This window comes from Ambystoma mexicanum, chromosome 2q, assembly GCF_040938575.1.
Source record: "Ambystoma mexicanum isolate Mex_15411 chromosome 2q, UKY_AmexF1_1, whole genome shotgun sequence".
NCBI lineage: Eukaryota > Metazoa > Chordata > Amphibia > Caudata > Ambystomatidae > Ambystoma > Ambystoma mexicanum.
This window is the reverse complement of record NC_090924.1, coordinates 1,026,102,139-1,026,126,736: the sequence shown is the minus strand read 5'-3', so window position 1 is coordinate 1,026,126,736 and position 24,598 is coordinate 1,026,102,139. Positions and strand designations below refer to the sequence as shown.

Genomic DNA, 24,598 nt, shown 5'->3' with positions numbered 1-24,598 from the left:
GGGACTTACTGGGTTTAGAACCCCTACCTCCCTGCAGCTTCCCCTTAGGCTCCCGCAAGGCCTTAGCAGTCAGCGACTGGCATTTGAAACAGTCGTCGGTGTCGCGACTCTCACCCAAACACCACAAACACAAACCAATGCGATGCGGGTCGTTAATCGACATTTTCGACTTGCAGTGCCGGCAAGTCTTGAAGCCAGACTGCGGAGTCGGAAGGGCTGAAGAAGAAGACATATTCACAAGGAATACACAAGGCGCGTCGAGTCTCCGCAGCAAACAATTTCGCAGAAAAAACGGAACTGAGGCTACGGGCATCATGCGTCCTATTTATAGCATCCAGTGACGTCAGCCCTCAACGGAGGCCTTCAAAAACATCGACACAACACCATTGACGCAGGACGCCCTCTGCCGAAAAAGTTTCCGAAGTACACAGCTGTGAACATTACTTGTCAAAGATGTGGAATACGTTGGAGGACACAATCCATTCGAACTAGGGGTTTATCCAACAAACATCTGCATCTGGCGATCAACTCTTATGCTTACCCATACCCATGTGTTTGTTATTGCAGCATGCATTTGCCATTTCTAACAAACTTAGATACATGCCATTCATGTCCACCCAGGAGGGGGCAACTTTGGAGCACACCATATACTCTTTGTAGGATAGAGAACTATATTGCCCGTACACTATGCAAGTATGAGCAATAGACAGAGTACAGCGCGTCTGCTTCCGTGCTGTGAATCACACAACCTCACAACAATGTGCAAATGCACAATTGGTACTTATTATGTACATTTATGTGAATCAACATAGAAGGATTGGTAAGGCAACCGAGGAGGATTATCACTGCAATTGTATAGCTCCGGACGGAGCTTTTATCCCTCCAAGATGGAGGCTCCATTCACTGCAGTAGCCCGTACCACCGACGCGCATGCTCACGGAGGACACCAAGCCAGAAACACTGTTGACACCTACCGGGTTTGGCATAGCGTGCATTGCTCGCACACACTTCACCCAGGACCTGATGACTGACAATCAAGGTAAGATAACACACATTCTGCGGGACGAGAATGGATTAGGAGGAAATTCTTTTCCGCTTTAGTCGCTGCATGAACTGTAGTTCCTACAGTTGGGCAACACCCCCACAGTTGAATTAAACTTTGCACGTCCAAATAGTAAACTGTATTGAAAATGGCCCCTCACACTATTGAACCTAATTAGCATACGGTTATGTATTTAAATTTCTAGGACTACTTAACAGTCCTGAATTGAAGAGGCAATAACGCTGCAAGGGAAATGAGGAGAGGTGCAGTACTATGCATTTGGGGGTAAGGTCGGCACCATGGCACTTCACTTGCTTGAACAGCTCATATTGAAGTTTTTCCAGAAAATAACAATGATAGTGTTACTTCTCTTTTCTTCGACCGCCCCCTCCCTGCTCTCTCCACTTACAGGTGCAGGTGCCAGCACCTCCTCAAACTTTTTGCGGTTCCCAAAAGGGGTCTGTGGCCCTGAAGAAAGTGGTCATATCGACATACATCACTGAACTGGTTGGCCATATTTAGGGGGTTCCCAGGCCTCTACAATACCTAAGAGGTCTTGCGACAGGAACCTTAGTGTACATCACAAAGTGTACACAGCTCCCCAACTATGGAGCCTTGTTTTTTAGCTTCATTATTTTCTTTTTAATTGTTTGCCCTTAAGTCATAAAACATGGTAAATAAAAGTAATAATTAAATATCCTGTATGACTCAACACCCTCTAGGGGTATGGTGCATAAAGCGTCCCAGGTGTTTCTTAATACTGCTATTTAGCAGGCTCTTTCATTGCTCCAAATAGGTAGGGCAAGCCTCTTCCTATGTCCCTTAACACTAGATAAGCGGCACACCACTGCACTCTAGGGTTTAGCAACCACAGGAGTGCTTAGTGAGAATGGTTGGAGGGCAACATAGTTTGTACTCACTAACAAGATTGTAAAAGAAATATCAAGAATTGAGACCGGTTTCTGTATTGTGTGAACATTACCTTTACCGCATGGGTCTACTGAAAACCGCTCCACAAGGCGAAAACATTTTGCTCAATTATGTTGATCAAGAAAACACAAATTAATGTGTAAAGAGCCTGCAATATACATGCTCCAAAACGCCTCTTTATAGTTACATTTCTAATGAATCTATTGAGCTAAAGTTAAAAAAACAATATCTTTTTGTAAAAGAAATGTACGAGCTCCTAAATACCAAGTATAATTTGTATGCTCTACTCACAGACAGTGGGTCTTCTAGTAGTTTGACAATACGATTCAGGTCCACAGATTTCAACGGAGCAACCTGAAAAGAAATTGATCATAATTAATATCAAAGAGCATGGAATATTAGACACACGGAGTAAATAATATTCTCCACATAAAGAAGTATTTGCAGCATAAACGACAACAAGTATAACTAAAGTGATACCAATTGTCCATATAAAACATACTGTGCATCTAAAGAAAAAGTTGGGGGGGGGCAAAAGACCATGAACACAATGGCATTTCAATGGTGTGCTCGTCATGGAAGAACGGGATTAAGGGTGAGGACTCACTTTCAAAAGATGCATTGGCAAAACCAACAGTTTTGGTTTTTGTGTAGTTATATTCCAGGCAAAGCCACTGGTACTGTTATAACGGTATAGCCTGTCCATAAAATGGCAAAAGCTGGAAAATTGTGTCTTTACATGGGCATACGGTAGCAGTGCCTATCAACTGCCCATCTACTACATATAACCAAGACAAAACTGTTATTTGTCAATGCTTGTTTTAACAGGACTTCAGTGCAAGGAACGGATAGAAATCAAGTGCATGAAGGCACATTTGTATTACATCAGTAGCACATTCACAGCTGCAAATGCTCAATTAACTCTCAGAAGACTGATTGGAAATAACACTGGAAGGCTAAAGTTATAGGTTGCTGCTTGATAGAACAAGCTCAAATAGATCCCAGAAGTAATGGCAATAGGGATTAGCATGGACATGGACAGTCAATGGGTGAGTAAATAACTAAACACTTAGAAGAAACTTGGTCCCCCTCCACACGTGCCATCTCCCTACTAGCTGTACACCAACCCTAAATATGGGAGAGACAGAGAAAACGAATAAGATACACTGTAAATACCTATACAAATTATAATCTAATGCACCAGCTTCTTAATGTATGTATCCGAGTTATTTGTACATGCAACACTATTAGCTAAATTGTCACTACTCCATTCTGCATTCAATGGACCATGAAGAAGGAAAATTACCTTTGGTATAAATGCCCTCTAACCTCGAAGGTGAATCCATCCAACATGAACAGCACCACAATAGTTCATGACCAGAGATACTGGCTATCTAATACACTTCTGAGTAACAATGCACAATTGTTTCCAAAAAAAAGTGTAGCGAGCAGATTTAGAAAGGGTTTTTATAATGAAGTTCCTACATGAATCACCTCGTCAAGGTGGTTTGTTTGTGTTTTCAGTCCTATTGATGTTTTAACAACTGTTTCGAAGTGTGCATTGAGCCATACCATTATGCAATACTGTCATAAGAAGATAAAAAGCCACAAGGGCCCACGCAAGAGCCCCTTTCAAATTCTATTCCATGTTCGTTTAGGTTTTTAAGGATAAAATGCACTGAATGAAAGGACTTGTGTATATTTTTATTTTGACACAAATGGAAGGCAGGTGCAGCGCCCAAAAAGTGTAGGGAAGTACAAGCCATGGCAGTTCTGTTAGCATGGAGATTTAGTAATTTTTAGTGTTGGTGCTTCTGAGATTTGTCACAGTGCTTCATGCCCTCTTCCAATGTGAAGTAGTTTTGGTATATTTTAGAGACCATTAGGCTACCAAGAACATGGTGGAATAACGGACAGCAAAGATATTATTGGTTTCTATTAGCATGAGGGCCTCTTTCCACAATAGCCAGGGTCCTGCCATGTTGAACTAGGTCTCATCAGAGTATGTACATTTCTGTTATTTAGGGCACTAGGCCACAGTTCTGAGCCTCTGTCTTTCCATTTAATTAAACTTTATTCCTCCTTCCCCCAGCAAGTGTTCAGCATGCCAAGGTCCGTGGAGGACGGGTGAGATTAGTTATTGTTGCAAAACATAGCTGTTCTCAGGATGCTTTTAGTGAAATGTAGAATAACGGTTTGTGCTCTTGACGATAGATAAAACACAATAGTTGCAAAGGACATATTTTGGTGGGAACGGCGCCTTGGGTGAATGCATTGCCAAAGCATCAAAACTAGGTTGTGGACATACTGCCCCTTATGGAGTGTCCCTTATGGAGTATTGGGAAAACGGGGCCTGCAATAGGATGGTTTTGTAGCGCAAAGAAATATGAGAAATTAATTTCCAAGGAGTGGAACTTCAGTTATATTTTTTAAGAAGCCACCCGAGATGGCTGGAAGAATGTGTGCTATGGGAGTTGCAGAAAGTGTTGCATAAGTAAACCACCACAAGGCCTGAGAACTGCCTGGGACTGCCAAATTGACTGAGCTCAAGGGAGAGGATTTTGCTGTGTCTAATTTGTCAACTTCACTGTTCACACCTACTACATGATTGTGTCGTTTCACTAGGACTGCACATCATAAGTTCCATGAACGTGTCTTGTCCAATGAGCGAATGCAATTTTAATGAATGTTACATATATAACTTTGGCCAATGAGGATGAAGCATTTTTCTGCTGACTGCACAATTTGGTCATTCATAGGGGGCTCCACATAGGATTGTCACAGGAAATCTACTAACCAATAGGACCTATTAAATGTATATCAGGTTTATATGTCTCTATAGGTGGGAGTCAATGGGGAACATGTGATTAACATGTACTTGATACTTGTAATTTATTCTAATTTTGTGTTTTTTTCTCCCCTTAAATACGGTTAGTCAATGTGGGCGGATCGAAAGCATTTTGGTTTTCAGTTCCACAAATCGTGCACTCCATTATTGCTTCCTGGGATAAAAATAATTTTGGACCGCCTGTTCAGTCTACTGTACAATTTTGGTGACCCCCGATGTGATATCAAGTGCCTCCCAAAGATGCAGAGGGTCTTCTAGCCACACACAGAGCCCTGCCTCCCGAAAGCAATTTCTTTGCAGACACATGGAGATGTGTGAAAACTGTGTTACTCTAAATGTCTGTGATACCTGATGTTTTGGCTGCTGGGCTGGGCAGTGCAGGCAGTTTACAGGGGATGAGGTCTCAGGCAAACTCACAAAACCACATATTCTGCATGAAATATGGTGTTGATACTTTTTGTTTTCGCCTGTAAATTGCAAAGGTGATAAAAGGGGAAACTCCTGAAGGCGAGGAAAGACAACGTTGTGTGTTATTGCAAAAGACAGGATATCCCTCAGCTCTAGAAGGGGAGTTTGCAGAGGGTTGAGTTTCCTCGCCTCGAGAAAAGGAGGCAGAGGAAGGATCTAAATCATTGTGTATTGTAAGAGTGCAGAAGGAGGAGACTGACGCACAGGTGGCTATAGACTTACATAGCTGTCCCTATCTCTACGAGTGGTTTCCCTGCCTCAACTAAAACTCTAAGAGCTCTATCTGAATTTCTGTATATATCAATAGTCCACAGTCATTTGTCAAAAACCCTACTTCTGTCTCTTACATCTAAAACTATAATAAAGACAAAGTAGACCTTCTTGGTCCAGAGGAATGACTCCCTTCTTTTGGGCTGCGAATAAGAGTTAGTTCCCAGGCTTTTACTCCATAAGGGAACGCATCCCTTCCCAGGATCAAAAATGTCCTTCAGCACAAAGGTTCGAGCACTTCTCCTGGGTAGGCACACTGTATCTTTCAACATTCTGTATCAGAAAGTATTTTCCAATTTTGGTAACCAAGAGAATGCCTCCCCTCTTCTGGTATCTTGGGTCTACAGTACCTCACAACCAGGGGAAATGGCTCCCTTCCCCTGGTGTCTGGCTTTCACAGTTCAACACCATCAGGGGGAAAGACTCCCTTCCCCTGGCATTGGTTCCATTTTGGCTTTACAACTCCACACTAAGTCTTTCACTCTGAGGGTCCCAGACCGTCCCCACCTCTGTATTGGGGCAAACCTGGTTTACTCTACTGCCAAATACTGCCATGAGGAAGGGGACTTCTGCGTTTCTTCTCTTGTGGGTGCAGGCCCCAGACACAGGTTTCTCTATGTAGTATGCCCTGTTTTAGCAGATCTGGGTAACTCTCCTGCCAGGTCCTGTCATGAAGATGATGATGATTTATACTTCTCTCTTGTGGGAATGGGTACCAGACCCATGTTTCTCTCTCTTTGTGTTCAACTCTCTCTGTGTTCACTTCTCCGCCAGGAATTCCCTTCTTGCCCCTGCTCCGTGGATTCTTTCCTGCTCTCTTCTGAGTCTCACTCAACTCTCTTAGGCCCCTACCAACCGTACCGGATACCCATATATCTTTTGGGTGCTCACTGGTGTCCTCCGATCGGTCTCAGCATTCTCTTCTTCTCCTTCGCTCTCTTTCTGGGGCTTCCCTCGACCTCTGAAATCCTGCAGTGGCTCTGCAGCTTCTGGTTCGCCCCAGACTGCGCATCTGGCTTCGACTGTTTGGTCCAGCTTCTTCTCTGCTCTGGACTTCTGCTTCGACAGCTTCCGAGTCATTCTTTCCACTTCGGAATGATTAGATACACCTCGACGTCCATGCCAGCGTCCTGGTGAGCAGTCTCTTCTGGTTTCTGCTCAGTACCGCTTCCCCACTCTTGGCTCCTCAAGGGGTGGCTTGAGGACATGGTAAGTCCTTCTTTCCTTTTTATCATAAGCGGGCACAGAAGACTAGACTGTTCATTTAAGTTCTCACCATTGCTCTTCCTTGTTCTGCACCTCCTTCTCATTCCAGTACTGGTTAAGTAGGTCTCTATTAAGTAATCCCTACTCTTCCTCATCTCAGTATATGTTACATGCTCTGACTTACAAAGATACATGAAGTGTTGGATATTGAATTGGGTTAGGGGATATTGAGGGGTGTAGTGTGTTGGTGGAGAGTTGTCATACCGCGCTCTCCCAGGATGTCCTCCTTTGTACCCAAAGAGGGGGGCCCGTCCCCATGAGATCTTTATGCTGTGCACCACCCCAAGGTGGACTATAGGGTAGCGGCCTCACCACCCTGGCCTCATGGGAAGTGGCTTCCCCACGGGGAGAAGTGACATCTCAGGATTCGTCACAGTATATAAATGTGTTTTTTCTTGAAAATAACAGCAGCTGGCATGTACATAGAGGTATTGGTTCGTAGGCATTGTTAGCGCATTGTGTGTCCGTAGGCAAGGAGTTCTTGGACATTGTGGGCAGGTGACAATGTTTAGGGTCTGGGGTCGTTATATCGGTGTAAATAATTGGTTTATTGGTGTGTTGCGAGGTTTGAAGTAAGGCACTGCAGGTCGGTGTCTGGAGTTTTTGTTGTCTTGAAGGAGGTTGGAATCTCATGTTGTTATGGGTACTCTATTGGAGCACATTTGTAAAATGCTCCTGCAATACAAAGAGAAGATTCTGAAGTACCATCAAAAGTGGGTTTGGGGAACTGTAGATAAATTCTTTAAAAGGTGGCGCAAAGAGGGCACGCATGATAAAAATGTATTGGAACATATGTATACACATTCGTTGTCAAATTATAAAGGGAAGAAGTTGAAAAATAGGCAGAGTATACTTGAATTATGACAAATGTTTGAAGAGAAGGCTCCTAATGACAATGCAGAGGGAACCAATGAAGTGCGTATGGAGGCCACCGCCCCTTATGTACTTTTATTTATTTATACCGCGCCATAGCCCGCAGGTATCAGGGCGCAAAACGTACAACATATAAAACTTTTAAAAATTGAATAGCTGGTTTACTCAATCAGGATTGTTTTCAGGCTTTTCCTGAAGACCTCACAGTTTGCTTCTGTTCGCATTGAGATGGAGAGTTTATTCAAATCTTTTGCAGCAGAAGCGGGGAAAGATCTACCAAATCCTCTAGCTCTTTTGAGCTGTAGTTTGGGTGTTTTCCTTTACAGCCTACTGCATGGTACACAAGACCACAGTTTTCGTCCCCAACTGACAAAAAGAGAACATCAAGGAAACCCAAGGAAGCGACCAGCAATCCATTAATTGTGGAAATAGAATATAAGGCTTGCAGAGAATTAGAAGCAGCATGGCGGAAACGTAACTAGCAAACATGGTTCAGCGACAAGGGTAGCAGCAGTGCGTGGCGATAGGCACAAACAAATGGAGGGTGGGACAGATTCTCTATTTAAGATTGACAGTTAAGCTAATAAGGATATTAGGGTAGATACAAATGAGGAATCCTCATAATCAGGGGAGGACCCAGAGGGTCCGCAAGATGGGAATGAACACCACAACAGTGTAGGTTATGACTCAGTACACTGAAGAGGAAGCAGAGGATGAGGATGATGAGTGAGAGACAGAGGGGCAGGAGGAAATAACACCATGTGGCCACTGGCTTAGACTGTGGCTCGGGCAAATTGCCCTAGTTAAGGGTAGGAAAAAATTCATCCCAGTGTAAAAAAATGATGAACACTGTTCCTGTAGCTACAGAAGGGAGCAGTGAGAGTGCAATATGTTCCCTGGCATCACATGGATCAGAATAACGCAATGCACACTTTGCCCTCCCTCAGAGTGGGAGCAGGCAAGTGGATTTATGCCCTCGAAAAACTGACAGCAGGGATCACGTTAGCTGTAGGAGACATGAAGAGTTTGTTTGCCGCCCGATGAGAGGAACAGGCGAACGAGATATGGAGAAAGACAGGGGATAAGGGAGTCAAATTGACCAGTAATACCTATGATGGTGCCAAATAACTGTTTTGCACACAAATGGAGAGCTTTAAGAAGCATATACCCAGACAAGTCTGATATAAACTATCAAAGCCCGCACGATGAAGACAGATGAGGACCCTGCACACTACATTCCTCAAATACAGGAGATGTGGCGGTTATAGATGGGAGAGGTATGGGACAAGAATGTAGCTGTCTTTTATTACAGTTGCTCTAGGGTCTCCCCCGCCCCCAGAGGTAACAAGCAGACTTGAATAAGGTGGTTGGCATCGAAGCTAAGCCATGGTCCAAAATGGAAGCACACATAGTACACTATTGTAGAGTGAGGCAACAAAAGGGAGCAGGAGACAGTAGAGCAAACACAGAAGGCCGAAGCAAAACTAGTACAGAAAGAGCTAACTAAATTCAATTTGGAAGGAGCAGTGTTTACTAACATCACGGAGGGCAACAAGGACATAGCCCCCAGCAGGGTAGTATGCAGGGATGGGTGGAAGGACCAGGAGATGGGAGGTTTCCAGAGGGCATGGGGCAGTTACCAAAGAGGTAGAGGGGGTGGATGGTGACAAATGAGACCTAGGCTTGAGGGACCATGTTGGTCTTGTGGGAAGCTAGGGCACTTTGCGTGGAAATGTCTTACCGCCCAGGTCTTACAACAACCCTAGCAGTCCAGCGTTTCGGCTGATTTAGGACTCACCGTCCCAGATGCAGCCCCCGATTTTCTCAGATGCCCCAGGTCAAATGCAGACACAGCTGATCCAATACTCAGCATCAAATATCCCTCAGACACACATGCAGCAGGTACCATACGTTCCCCAAGCACATATGCATCAGCCATCCACTCGGCCATGGGACAAAAAACCCATACTGCAAGACATGGTAACTCATTGCACAGGGGCGAGTGGGATAGAGGGAAATACTTTCTCACTCCCAGGCACAGATATATCCCATAATAGGACAGCCCACAGAGAGATCTGACGTGTCCAGTACTAGCAGTAAATTCAGACCCAGAAGAGGAACCCTGAGTGGGAGTGAAGATAGGGGATCCAACTTTTTCTTTTATGGACGACACAGGAGCTACCAAGTCCTGCATTAGGAAGGGAAGTTTCCTCTGTCAGGCGAACTAATGGACACGCTGGGATTCTCTGGGGCAGTTGTATCGGTTCCTTTTACTTAAGATGTGCCCATCATCATAGGCACACAAGAGTTGAAAGCATCATTACCCATTAGAAATGTTTCTTTGAGGCAGGGAAACCCCTCTTACTTTTAGGGACAGGAAGGCATTCTGCCCTAACCTTCATTTCATTAACAAAATTCTATAACCACCAACCTGTCACGACTGTGTTGATCTCTTACTTCCACAACATAAAACAGACTATGGGGCTCATTAAGAGTATTGTGGTGCAGGAAAGAATTGGCAGTAACAGAATTACTGCCACTTTCCCACTCCGCCATACTACAAGTATAGCCATGGAGTGGGGGATTTGTAAATCCTCCCACTTTCTGGCAAAAATCTGCACACAAACAAAAAAAAACAAAAAAAAAACATTGGCAGAATTACCATGGCGTCAATTCCACCTAAAATGCCCCAGAGAATCCAACAGACTCTTAAAAAATGGAGATTAACTCTGCCACCGCCACTTGGAATCTGGTAACGCTAATTCTGTTGGGTGTTATTCTGGCAGATTTACTGCCAGAATACCACCCAACTCGTAATTAACTCCAATATGTGGTATAACCACATGAAGGTGGTGGGAAAAGGAAAGTCAAACAACTCTTGTTATGTGTGCTCTTTAATCCCATCTACAATAGGCACACCCAGACTTTTCATAACACAAGAATTACCATCAGAAGTAGTGCAATGTGTAGTGCATCGTGCCCCATTAAGGGTGCAATGATTGGTTCAGGCACACAAGGTCCAAGCACAATTGGTAGAAACTGGCTCCACAGCATGCACGTATAACTACATAAAGATAAAGGAAATGGCAGAGAAAGAGGGTATGAATAAGTGTATACTGAACTATCAGACAACAGGGCAAAGGAAAGGAGAAGTTGCTTTTATGATACCGCCCCTAATCAGGTGTCCTGAAGAAGTAGAACAGGAACAACTCCAGTGCAAAATAAGACCTCAGTTGCATATGGAAGGTGTGGTTTACTATGGTGATGAATGGGTTGAGGAACACATGGGGTGAAGAGCAGGAGGAATAGCTAGACTATCAACTATCAAAGAGTACAATATCACAAATAAATAAGAACTGTTCGCTGTTTGGGAAAAGCATGTTTCTGAAACTAATGTGGATAGATAAACATTAGAAGCCTACCCAAGTCCTGAAACTCACATGATTCTTCTTGTGTTTCAGAGTGAATGGTAGCATGCCTCCGGGGACCAACACATTATGTACCCAGACCATAGATCTCCCAGACATCAGTGGTGGAAGGGGCAGCAGCTCTCATGGATATGTGCTGGGTGTGCGGGAGCTTAGCATACACCCAACTGCTGCAACTATGGAAGGGTGTGTGTTGCCTGGCAATGCTACAGTGCCCCATGCTCGTTGTTCCCGATGTAAACATCTCCACCATCAGCGAACACCTCATCTCGAAGAAAGTGCACCTCATGCGTCAGCGGGCCCGGCGCTCTTTGGGCTTGCAAAGTCATCGACGTAGCAACTACTTTTCCCAAGAATCAAATGATAGATGGAATGCTATTCCAGGGGCTGCTTTTCCAGGGGCGTTTAGGTTGTTCAGTAAGGTTGACACATTTTTTTTACCTCTCTTCTTGCTCCTGGTGTACAGTCAGGGGTGAATGCGAAATAGCTCCAACTAACAGTTTGGGAGCTCCTCCAACTTTCAAACAGTACGGAAAGGACTAGATGCCAATAGAGAAGAACTGCACGCAATTAGTTTGACCACGCCCAGAACCGATATGTTATGGACTTACTGACCACCATGGAGGGAGACATCTGCACGGAAATTGGTAGTTCTTGTTGCACATACACACCTGCCAATGATGCAGAGAACGACAGCTTAACACAAGCAATTCATTCACTACACACTGCGAGGATGGCATCATGGAAGGAGACACAGATAATGGATTAAAAAGTTAAACAATATTTTATTAAAGAAAATGTCAGGATGGACTAAGGCCTAACTTGCCCTATATTCAGGTGGGATTTCCCCACCTAAAGAAACTAAGGAAAGTCTGTGTCGGTATGTTTAACTTAAAAGTCTGTCCGTGTCAAAATCCTAAACTTTACCTCACAACAAATACAAACAATGTTTAGGGATATCAACCATCATGTAAATAGTGTTTCCAGCATAAAGGTCTGGGCCGCTTCCAGCTTTGGTTTACTCTTCCAGCTTTCTTCCCCAAATGTTCATAATAAAGTTCAATTTATCTTCCATGAAGCATCAGAAGGAATACAGTTTCATAAATACTAGGGTGAGCTTGCCCAAGTTCAACACAGTTCCAGGGCAAAACCGTACCAGGACACCAAAACCTAGGGTTCCCTTCCCCAAGCTTAGTATCACTATAACATGAAATATCTTGAACACAAGTCCAGGAAAACACAGTCAAAGCTTAGGGATCCCTCCCCCAAGACTAGTTATAATCTCAAAAGGAAATATCTTGGTGCTTTGGTCTTTCAGCTGGACTTTCACAACTCTGGATTCACTTCCACAAGTCTGATGGTATCTGGTTTCCTGTTTTCACCACAGTAAACTTCCTTGTTAACATCAAGAAGTTCTCTGGTCAAGGCGCAGTTTTAGACCACAGGTCCACCCATTACAGGTCACACAACCAGGAGCTTTCAGCTTTCCTTCAGAGCTCAATATGTAATGAAATAAACAGTTCTTAGAGTGCAACTTTTACCACAGTGATTTGCTATAGACATGGCTTTTGTTCACTCTTAATCTTTTGGGGATTTTTGCTCATACGTCGTTTCTGCACAGAGCACCCCTTCTCTTATGAGACTTCTTTGATTCATACAGAGACTTTCAAGAATGGGTTTTCATACACGCGACATCTCTGAAACTATATATCGCTTCATTGGTATAGTAACAGCATTAAGAAGTTCCAACAAATGCATCTTTCTTCCTTATGCGCTTGTTCTGTTACTTTGTATTCACTCGCGTAAGACACATACTGGGTTGTTTCTTACATTTGACTCCCCGGTTGTGTTTTCTTGGCTTTCCCAATGAATATCTTTTTTCTCTTAGGTCAGGGGCTCACCCTCAAGACACTCCTTGTCTCCCTTCTTAGCCCAGGGGAACAAGCCTTCTCCTGCCAATACCTCAAAAGGGAACAACACACTGCCTGGCTCCCTTTCATAGAATTCTCTGGCTCCTTAGAGGCATAACTGCCCCGCCACGCTTCCTCTTGCTGCTTCAATTTACAAAACATCAGCGTCTCGGTGTGTCGTCCTCCAGCACGTCCTGTGTAACGCCCCCCTTCCAACTCGCTCACCCTCAAACTGCCTTCTCTTCCTGCAGCCCCAAACTGTATACACCTATGTGGGACTAATAGGATGCAGGTGTAGTTCAAGGGTTAGCCTTGATGCCTTGCCTGACCATAATTAAGTGAGTCAATGGGACATGCCTGATCTTCGGGACTCTTCTTCGTCCTAGTACCGGGATGGTAAATGGAGGTCATCTTCACAGCTCCTAGTTGCCTCTTTCTCATCCCAGTATTACTATGCATTTCAAAGGATGTGGGAAGTGGAACACATTTACAATGACCCAAAAAGGTTGGGGGAAAATTAGATTGACCATCCGGATGATAAGGGGATACCATGTCTCATCCAAAAGTACCTCACCCAAATCCCCAAGGTTCCTCCACCCAGGTGATCCTCCCTCGCTTGTCCACCCCAGAGTCAGGTTCCAATAGCGGTGGCCTTTCCCAGGCCACCAGCATAGAAGATCCAATGGGGAGTAGGAGTGAGGATACTCACAGGTTTCTCACAATACTTTTTGCACTAGGATGGAGAAAAGAGGGGCCACAGAGCAAGATTGGTTTTCAACTATATTTTCATGGGTACCGTCATGGCTAGGTAATATATTTAAAGTACTGATTCCTGTCCTTGTTTTGTTACTCCTCCTTTTTTGCACTTTCAGCTGGTTATGGATTACTGCAGAAAGATGACACCCAAGGGAATGCCTATGATGCCACAATGAAAAAAGGTGAGACCACTACCCTTTTGAAATATGTGCACACACAGACAAATGGAATGGCGAGATCAGGCACTGCATGGTTAGAATAGCATAACCGATAGACCACCAGGAACACTTTCTTACCCACTCCTGACCCAGAGAAGTATTGGGAAGAATATGTTGCACAGGGTATGGGAGTTGTTTTCTGATGTGTACCCCACAGGAATATGCAGCGCAAGAAGGCAACCTGGGATATGTTAGTAAGGTATGGGTACCAAATACTGATTTTTACAGGATAAAAGAAGCATATAAAAAGGTAGTTAATGAGTTAACTGAATGGGGGAATGGTGGAATGCAGGCACGGTGACCAAAACATATGGGGAAGTACAAGCTGCAGAACTTCTATTAGCATGGAGTTTTGGTCATTTTTAGTGTTAGTGATTCTCTCATTTGTCACAGTGTTTCAGGACATATTCAAATGGGATGTAGTTTTGCTTTAGGTTTGACACATTATAGAGAACACTAGGCTACCAAGCACATGGTGGAACAATGGTCAGCAAAGATAGTGTTATTGGTTTCTTTTAGCATAAGGGCCTCTTGCCAAGCCAGGTTCCTGCCATATTGAAGTAGGTCTCATCAGAGTGTGTATATTTCTGTTATTTAGAGCACCAGGGCACAGGTCTGAGCCTCTTTCTTACCATTTAATTAAATGTTATTCCTGCTTCCGCCCGGCGAGTGTTCGCATGGCAAGGTCTGTGGAGGAACGGTGAGGTGCAGTACACATTAATTATTGTTGTAGGATTCAGCTGTTCCTATGAAGCTTTTAGTGAAATGTAGAATAACTGTTTGTGTTCTTCACGATAGATAAAACACAATAGTTGCAAAGAACATATTCTGGCCTTGGGTAAAGTCACTGCCAAAGCATAAAAACTGGATTGTGGTCATACTGCCCCTTAGGAGGTGTAGGGATAACTCGGTCCGCAATAGGATGGCTTGGTAGAGCTAATAAATATAAGAAATTAATTTCCATGGAGTGGAGTCTCAGTAATGTTCTTTAAGAAGCCACCTGGTTCCAAAGTGATAGTCAGAAGAATGTGTGTTCGGGATCGCAACAAGTTTCAAAACGGGAGTTGCAAAAGTGCAGCAAAAGTAAACCACTACAGGGCTTGGGAACTGCCAAATTGACTGGGCTCAAGGGAGAGGATATTACGGAGTCTAATTTGTTGACTTCACTGTTCACACCTACTACATGATTGGGTCACTTCAGTGGGACTGCACATCAGAAGTGCCATGAAATTGTCTTGTACAAAGAGGGAATGCCATTTTTATGAATGTTACATGTATAACTTGGGCCAATCAGGATGAAGCATTTTTCTGCTGACTGCCAAATAAGGTCATTCGTAGGGGGCTGCACTTTGGATGGTTATGGGTAATGTACTAACCAAAGGGACCTATTAAATATATATTGTGTTTATATGTCTCTATTGGTGAGAGCCAATGGGGAACGTGGGATTAACATAATGTATTCTTATTTTGTGTTTTTTCCCCATTCAATACTGAACTCAATGTGGGCAGATCAAGAGTATTTTCAATTCCACGGAACATCCCGTGAAACCAAGAAGGATCGGCCTCGGTTGGTCTGCGTATGGGAAACTGCAGGGGAAATACCAAGCTTGGAGATTGCTGCACATGGCTGGCCAACATTTTTAAATCGTAACCTTTTTGAGTGAACTTCTGCCCAGCTGAGTCAATGCATGTACTGAAACATGCACCCTGACCCTGGTAAACCCAGGCTCTAACCAGTCAGCTAGTGTGTCTCCAGAGCCAGCTGTAATCAAATTAAATGAGAGCTTAAAAACACAATGAATGTGCAGCAATCACTAAGCTTGGTGTTTCCCTGGCAATCTGCATCCACAAACAAACCGAAGCCGATCCTGCTTAGCTTCATGTGCGGCAGGCAAATGATTTGTGGCATTCAGGGTATTGAGATGAAACACCGATTGTATTCCGCTTTACGGCCTGGATGGGTTCGACCCTGCTGCACATGCACTGCCTTGTGATAAGGGGCGTAAGCTTCTAATGATGTTAGCTTGAGGGGTGGGTCTTATGATTAACTACTGCGGGGGTAGGACTATGGATGGAGGTTTCTAACATGTGTGTTCGCATGTGTAAATGTGACAAAATCTAAGGTGAGATGTATTGGATTTTTTTTTAGGATCGATATATTCTACAAAATACATGCCCTATCGATTGGAACAATAACATTCCTGATTTAACTACCTAAAAAGACCCCAGAATGTACAAATCAGCAGCATGATTGCTGGCTGGTCTACCAACATATGCCCAAGTTTCTCCAGTCTTAAATAAGACTTTACTGGCTCCCAGTTGAGGGTAGGGTGAAGTTTAAGGCCTTTCATCCCGAGCTTCATGGTCAAGGAGCTCTGTATCTTCGTGAGACGATTGTTCCTATGTACCTAATAGAGATTGGTCATACAACCACCATCATCTTCTTGTTCCACGGATCAAGAAGTCAACCATTGGAGGCCTGGCTTTTTCGCAGCCCCCTCACCTTGGAACTCTCCTTCCCTGGCTTTGAGGCTCATAGATGATTATTCCAGGTTCCGTAAAGCTCTTAAAAACATTTCTTCATCCCCAATAGCCGTCTGCTCTCCTGTCTACAATTATGAAGTTTTATCTTCTTTCCCTAGCAATCCCGCCGGTCTCTCCCGTTTACAGTGCCAGGATACCTTCGGGTGATAGTATGTTAAAGTTCCTTAGTGTAGCAGAACTAAGTAACTTTCAAATAAGAGAAGCTTAAAACAAGGGTGATTATTGGCCCCATTACTTTTTAATCTGTTCATCTCAGACACTGGGGACACTCTGCTTAAGCCACGCTCCTTTCCTCCTCACCTGGGTCACTTTCATATTAACTGGTTAGTATATGCCGATAACCCTGTTTTGCTCGCCTTAACCCCACATCGGCTTACAGAGACAACATAAGGAACTGCAGCATTACATTAAGACTAATGATGTTTCTTTTAATACAAACAAGACAGAAATTACGATACTCAGATCAGCAAGGAAAAGACTCTGCTCAGCTCTTTGGAGGTTTTTGAACCAAACAGAATTGGAAGTAGCTCCCATCTTCATCTATTTAGGTTTTAATATTAGTGGAGGCTCCAATAACAAGAACATGATTACAACGCTAAAGCACAAGGCTATCAAACTGGCATCGCATGGCATCGCATGTGAAGCAGATTAACACCAAATATGGCGCCTTCTAAAAGGAAACCTGTTACAATTAGATTTTTAAATCTGTATTTTCCAGTAGACGTTTTTAAGATAGTACAATGAGGGTGTTTGGCTTGGGTCTAACCATTTTGTAACAGTTGAATATAGATGAGGGGCATTTGTATTTAATTAATGAATGATTTGTTTGGTTTCATAGAAGAGGAGGAACGAGATTTAGACGATATGTACGAATTCTTTTTTTTTTTCTAATCAAACATTTTATTGTTTTTTGGAAACATAAAAACATACAGCCTCGCGCAGCGAGGGAACGCTTATTTCCCTTTCCCGCCCAACAACAACTTCACACCATGGGTCCAATGCAATGGAGTCTCTAAACACATCTTGTTGCGTTTGTTGCGCTAGTATCTCGTAATTCTAGTTTCCTGTGCATGTCCTTGGGTGCTGGCTGGGTCTACTGATGTTGATTACCTCTCAGTGTGCATCTTCCCACTTTTGGCATATTTTCTGGGCTTTCTCAGGACATCCCCTAACTGTGTAGACTCTTTTTTCCATTGCAATGCAAATGTCCACGTCCGTGGTCCATTGCGCGTAGCTCGGTATCGTCTCAGAACCCCAGAGTTGTGCTGTTTCTCTTGATTAGTGCAGTAGTGGTAGATAAAAAAACTGTTTTTCATAACGTAATAGCTCGACTTCCTCTTCTATCCCCAACAGTTGATGTTTTGCGCTGCTGTGAATCGTCTTGCTGACCCTTGAGAGTTCACTGCAGCACTGCTGCCAGTATTGTTGAATTACGGTACATTCCCATAATATGTGATAATAAGAGCCCTCTTCCCTTTTGCATCTCAGACAGGATGAGTCAGTGGTTTTGCCCCAGTTAAATAATGCCACCCTTGGGTAATACATTCTGTGCAATATCTTCAGTTGGATTAGCCTGAGCCTAAAAGAGATAGCGGATTCTCTGGGGAACATCAAAGCAGTTACCCATTCCTTTGGGAGTATGGCACCCACGTCCCTTTCCAATTTGGTTTTCAGACCAGACAGTTCCCCAGTAGCAAAGGATGTTATGGCATTGTACATGGTGGACGTAACTTTGTGCTTAATCATTTCCGGGAATAGGTTGCGTTCTAGCGGGGTATAGTCAGGCATGTCAACCATTTCGGGGAGATGGGCCTGTAACGCATGTTTAAGTTGGGTGTAGTGATACTGCTCATTTGGTGGGAGTGCGAAGGCAGTGGCTAAGTCTGTGAAGGGAATAGTTTCTTACCTGTAACTCCATTTCTCCAGCATTGGTATCTTTCATGGATTCACATGCTTAGTCTTGGAATATTCCCCGTCGGCAGACTGGGACCCCTCGGTACACATATATAGCCTTTTCCTATAGGAAAACTTCCGACACTTTTGTGTCCCATCTACGTCCTTTTAGGACCCGCCTACGCATGCTCCGTAGGCCTTCCCAGTATAAGAGGCCCGCCCCCGCGGCTCCCCTTCAGATTTCGGCCCCTCCAAAGTAGGAAGGGTTAAACTTATCAAATACATTGCATTCCGGGGAGGTTGGCGGGCGCATGTGAATCCATGAAAGATACCAATGCTGGATAAATGGAGTTACAGGTAAGAAACTATTCCCTTCTCCAGCATTGGATCTTTCATGGATTCACATGCTTAGAATAGATTGTATAGCAGTAACACTTGAGACGGCGGTGAGAATGTAATGTAATATACCCTCACCATACTACACAATGCACATGTACAGTAGGAATAAGTTAACTCATATAACCTTACCCACATAAAGTATACTGTCCTCAAAAAGGTAGAAAACAGATTCTCCACAGCGTGGAGCTTACCTTACTGAAACAGATGGCGCAGGACAGCTCTTCCCATCTGCACCTCGTCCGCATGCTGCCTGGCAAGGCAGTAGTGGCGGGTAAACGTGTGGGGCACTGACCATGCCGCAGCTTGGCATATGTCCGTCAGCGGAATTCCTGCCCATAAAGCTGTTGAGGAGGACATCGATCTTGTAGAATGGGCTCTAGGATGTCCTTGCAGTGGCCTTCCGGCCTTAGAGTGACAAAACGCAATCGTCGATGAGACCCATCGAGCCAATCCCTGTTTAGAGATTGCTTTTCCTCTCGTCGACGGACCATATGCGATGAACAGTTGTCGAGTAGACCTGAATTCCTGTGTACGATGTAGGTAAAATTTCAGAGCCCTCTTAACGTCCAGGGTATGAAGAGCTTTTTCTGCTGCCGATGATGGTGTGGCAAAGAAAGTAGGGAGAACAATGGACGAGTGTTTGTGATACACTGTCGGAACTTTTGGGACGAACGTAGGATTAGTTGCCAGGACCACTTTGTCCTTAAAGAATCTTAGGTATGGCGGGTCTACGACCAGCGCTTGCAGTTCCGAGATTCTCCTAGCTTATGTGATAGCAATCAAGAATGCCAACTTCCACGAAATGAATTTTATGTCGGACGTGGCCATAGGCTCAAAAGGCGGTTTCATTAAGCCTGCCAACACTGTGTTGAGACTCCAAGTTGGGTGGAAACGTTTTACCGGGGGAAAAACTCGAAATAAACCCCTCATGAAGTGTTTCACAAGTCTGTCGCTAAATAGAGGAGACGACTGCCTCTTCCTCGTGAACCTCGAGATGGCCGCCAGGTGCACCTTTATCGATGTGAAGGATAACCCCCTCTCCACCAAGAGGAGCAGGTAAGGTAGAACTTGTTCCGGCGTCACCAACAACGGTTGTAGGCCTTGTTGTCCTCTACACCATTCACAGAACCTCCGCCACTTATAGGAGTAAGATTTGTTTGTAGAAGGGGCTCGAGCCGCCTGCAGAATTTTTTGACAATCCTCCGAAACGCCTAAAGCACCGAACTCCGAAAAGTCAGGAGCCAGGCTGTAAGGTTGAGACTGTCCGGGTCGTGATGCCACACCATGCCTTCGTCCCAGGATAGTAGGTTCGGGACTCTCGGAAATGCTATGGGATGTTCCAGCGACAGGTGAAGCAGGTCGGAGAACCACGGTTGCCTTGGCCAGTATGGTGTCACTAGAATTACCCGGCAATTGTATCTGCGTATCCACTGTATTGTCCTCCGTATGAGGGGGAACGGGGGAAAAGCATAAAGGAACATGTCCGTCCATGGGAAGGAGAATGCCTCCCCCATGGAACCCTCTTGAGGCCATCTGCTTGCGAATGGCTCGCATTTCTTGTTGTCTTTGGTCGCGAAGGCGTCCAGAGGGGGGTGACCCCATTTCTCAAACACTTTCATCAGGTGAACTGTGTCCATTTCCCACTCGTGTATCTGGGCCATGCTTCTGCTGAGGGAGTCTGCTTGGGAGTTCCTCACTCCTGGGAGGTGGTGAGCCACGATGGAAATTTCGTGCTTTAATGCCCAATGCCATGTTTTCTGGGCTTCTATGGAAAGAGTTCTTGATCGCGTCCCTCCTTGTTTCCTCAGATAAAACATGGCCGTTGTATTGTCGGTCAGTACTCGTACTCGCGAACCCTTGATGTGTGGTAGGAATGCCTTCAAGGCCCATCGTACTGCTCTGAGCTCTAACACGTTTATGTGTAGGAGTGACTCCGTTGGAGACCAGCGACCTTGCGTTTGGAGAGCACCCATGTGAGCTCCCCATCCGGTTAGGGATGCATCCGTGACTATGGTTCGCTGAAACTCTGGCTCCTGTAGGGGTACACCGTTGTTCAGATTGTGGAAACTCTGCCACCACTGAAGGGTCCGAAGCAGCTTGTCGTCGTCGATGGTTATCTTGTCTGACCACGATCCTTGAGCCTGCGTCCATCGGTCCGCGAGGAATTCCTGGACTGGCCTCATGAATAGGCGACAATTTTCCACCAGATGGATGCAGGATGCCATGGCCCCTAGGACCGAAACGTATTTTCTCACTGAGAGCCTGGTGTTTCGCCGTAGTCGGCTCGCTTGCTGATTGAGTCTTGAGGTTCTGTCGAGAGAAGGTTTCACTAGCCCTAACTGGGTCTCGAACTGTGCCCCCAGGAATACCAGCGTTCTCGATGGCCGCAGAGAGGATTTTTCGAAGTTTATGGCGAATCCCAGCTGTTGTAGAAGCTGCATGGTGGCTTGTAAACTTGTGTTGGTCGACGCTTGGGAGGATCCCCTTACCAGCCAGTCGTCGAGGTATGGGTATACATGGTGGCCTTGCTTCCTTAGCCAGGCCGCTACTGGAGCCAGGCATTTCGTGAACGTTCTGGGGGAGGTCTTGAGCCCAAAGGGAAGAACCGTGAACTGGTAGTGAGTCCGCCCTATTACAAATCTCAGGAATTTTCTGTGTTTCCGACACATTGGAATATGGAAGTACGCGTCCTGTAAATCCAGGGACGCTAGAAAATCCCCCTCTTGAACGGCGCGGATCACTTCCTGCAGAGTGAGCATCTTGAATTTTAGGCTCTTTAAAGACTTGTTGAGAACGCGTAAGTCTAAAATGGGGCGCCATTTGCCGTTCGGCTTTTTTACGACTAAATATCTTGAGTAGACTCCTTGACCTCTCTGTGATGTTGGAACTAATTCTATCACGCCGTTTGCTAACATGAGTGTTACCTCTTGTTGCAGTATCTTCATATGGGAATGGTGGAATGTGCGGAGGGCTGTGTTTGAATTGTAGAGAGTGTCCGTTTCTTATAGTGTCCAGCACCCATTGATCCGTCGTTATTCGTTCCCATTCGTCGACATTTGCTGACACTCTTCCCCCCAGAACGGTGTGTTGTATGTCACTGCTGATCTTTATTTGTCTCTCGACGACGACGGATATGATGGTCTTTTCCTGGAAGTCTGGAAGTTCCGGCGTCGGTTTGCCGTTTGGGAAGCACGCCTGTATCCCTGGGAGGGGTAAACCGATCTGCCAAAGGATCTGTCTCCAGACGCAGAGAATCTTGAATTACCTGAAGCCCCTCTAAAGGGACGAAAAGACTTGTAGCTTCGGCCACTCTGGAGGGCACCCAATGAACGTGCCGTGTCCGAGTCCTCTTTCATTCCCTTTAGGGCTTCGTCCACCTTCTCATCGAAAAGAAGGTCTCCCTCAAAGGGCATATCTAAAACTTTGTATTGTACCTCTGGCCTGAAGTAGGTACACTTAAGACATGACTGTCGTCGTAATACGACCCCATTATTGACTTGCTTGAAGCCTGACTCAGCAAGGTCCACCGCAATGTTTATTGCGTGATTTGAGGCTTCCTCACCCTCTCGGACAAGTAACATCGCTGCCTTCCTATGCTCTTCCGGAAGATGATCAAGCAACGGAGCTAGCCTGTGCCACATCTCCCTATCGTATCTGGCTACAATCGCCAGAGAGTTTGCGGCCTTTACTGTGGTTGCTCCCACGGATAGCACTTTTTTGCCAAAGGCATCCTGGCGTCTCGCTTCGTTTTCAGGCGGAGTCGTGCACTTGTGCTGGGCCTTCGCCTTCCTCGCCGCTGCCGCCGACACCACCGAGTCTGGCGTTGGTTGGGAGGATAAACACTTGGGGGTAGACTCTGGAGCCTTAAACCTTTTCTCGAGGCATCCTTTCACTGTCGGCTCTGAAAAAGGGTGACGCATTGTCTGCAACCCCTCCTTCCACACGTGGTCTAGTATTGGTATTGAGAACACAGACCTCCTTCTCTTACCCATGTGGTCGAACAAAAAACAGTCCTTTTTCTGTTCTTCCTGGGACAAACCAAATTCTTTGCATGCCTTCTCCATCATAGAATGGAATGACGCAATGTCGTCCGGAGGGGACGGGTGAGCTGGACTTCTAGGGGTTTCCAACTCCACCTCTGATTCCCAGGTTGGATCCCTGGAGGGGGATGATGAGATATCCGACATGGCTCCCCTGTCAGACTCCGAATCTGGCAGCTCACCTTCCTCTTGTGCCAGTGCTGAGATTGGCGTGCGTAGGTGCGTAGGTGCGTCGGTGGACGGGACGGGCCCGGCTCGTCGACGGGTGACTGTGGCAGGTTTGCCTGAGGTAGTCTCTGGTCCAACGACTGTAGCAAGGACTGAAGCGTGGACAGAATTTCCAACGACAAAACAGATTGAGGATTGAGAAGAGGGGCAGATACCGGTATACTGGATCCCCTCGTCGACGACTTGTCAGCCACTCGTAGCCCTAGGTCTGCTGGGCCAGCTATTCTCTCGTTCTCGTCCTCCGAGGACAGCGACACAGCCTGTTCTTGCAATAAAGTATCCGGGGGGATCGGATCAAAAACTTCAGGCCTCCAGGCCTCCCGTAGAACCCCCGTCGACGAGGCCATCGTCCCCGCCGTTGTCGGTGGGGCGGTGGATGCCACCTGCGTAAGTGGCAGGGTGGAGGCCGATGACTGGACCGCCGTCGACGACGGTGACTTAGCAGGTGGTTTAGGCGGTCCCGCCTTTTCCACACTTGGCCTGCTTTTACTCGACTCTCGACTCGTGGTCGATCTATGATGATCGCCCGAGGAGGATTTCCTTTCCTTTTCATGCTTTTTTGATGAAGATGATTTCTTTGACGAGTAGTCTCTAGCTGAGTGACTCCCAGATGACTCTTTTTCCGTCAGTCGAGATTTCTTCGCCGGTGGTTCCGACGAGGTAGCGCGGCGTGATGTTTTCGCCAATTGTGTGGAGCCTACCTCCGAAGGGGGGTATGCCCCCGCTACATCATTCAGCCATGCCACCAGTCGTCGACTCCGGTCTTTGAGGGTTTTTTGAGAAAACCCTTTGCATATGTCGCAGTTATCCGCCGAATGATGAGGGTGGAGGCAATATATACAATCCATATGTCCGTCCCCCTCGTAAACTTTTTTCAAGCCGTACGTCGCGCATGGACGGAACAGCGCTTTTCCTGACATGGAGGACATTTTCTCTAACTCAAACTCCAGGAATACAACCTTGTACAAAATAGTAAGACAACGCGAGGAGATCCCACTACTTTGGAGACAGTTGAAATCTGAAGGGGAGCCGCGGGGGCGGGCCTCTTATACTGGGACGGCCTACGGAGCATGCGTAGGCGGGTCCTAAAAGGACATAGATAGGACACAAAAGTGTCGGAAGTTTTCCTATAGGAAAAGGCTATATATGTGTACCGAGGGGTCCCAGTCTGACGACGGGGAATATTCCAAGACTAAGCATGTGAATCCATGAAAGATCCAATGCTGGAGAATGATATTATTTCGTTTTCTTTCACTACGTCCCCAATTTTGGTAATGCCTAATTGGGCCCAAGAGTGGCATTTCAGTAGTTTATTCACTTTCAGGAGGTGCTTATTGTTCCTCAGTGGTTGTACTAGAGTTAGCTTTTTGTCCCAGCCAGTATTTGTGTGTATCTGTCCATATGCGAGTTATGTGTGTCATCATGGACGGGGTAGCAGACCAGACTTTTTTGCAGTAGAGGTGTTTCATAATGCGGTAGTATGGT

General features: G+C 45.5%; 1 protein-coding gene across 1 annotated transcript in view; it reads right to left on the bottom strand.

Moving 5' to 3' along the window:
• Positions 1–24,598, bottom strand: part of CFAP69 (cilia and flagella associated protein 69) — a 1,486,345-nt gene that overhangs the window by 1,335,649 nt on the left and 126,098 nt on the right. The window contains exon 2 of the mRNA XM_069648365.1: positions 2,264–2,326. Within this exon, the coding sequence (XP_069504466.1) occupies positions 2,264–2,326 (63 nt within the window). The remainder of the gene's footprint in view (positions 1–2,263; positions 2,327–24,598) is intronic.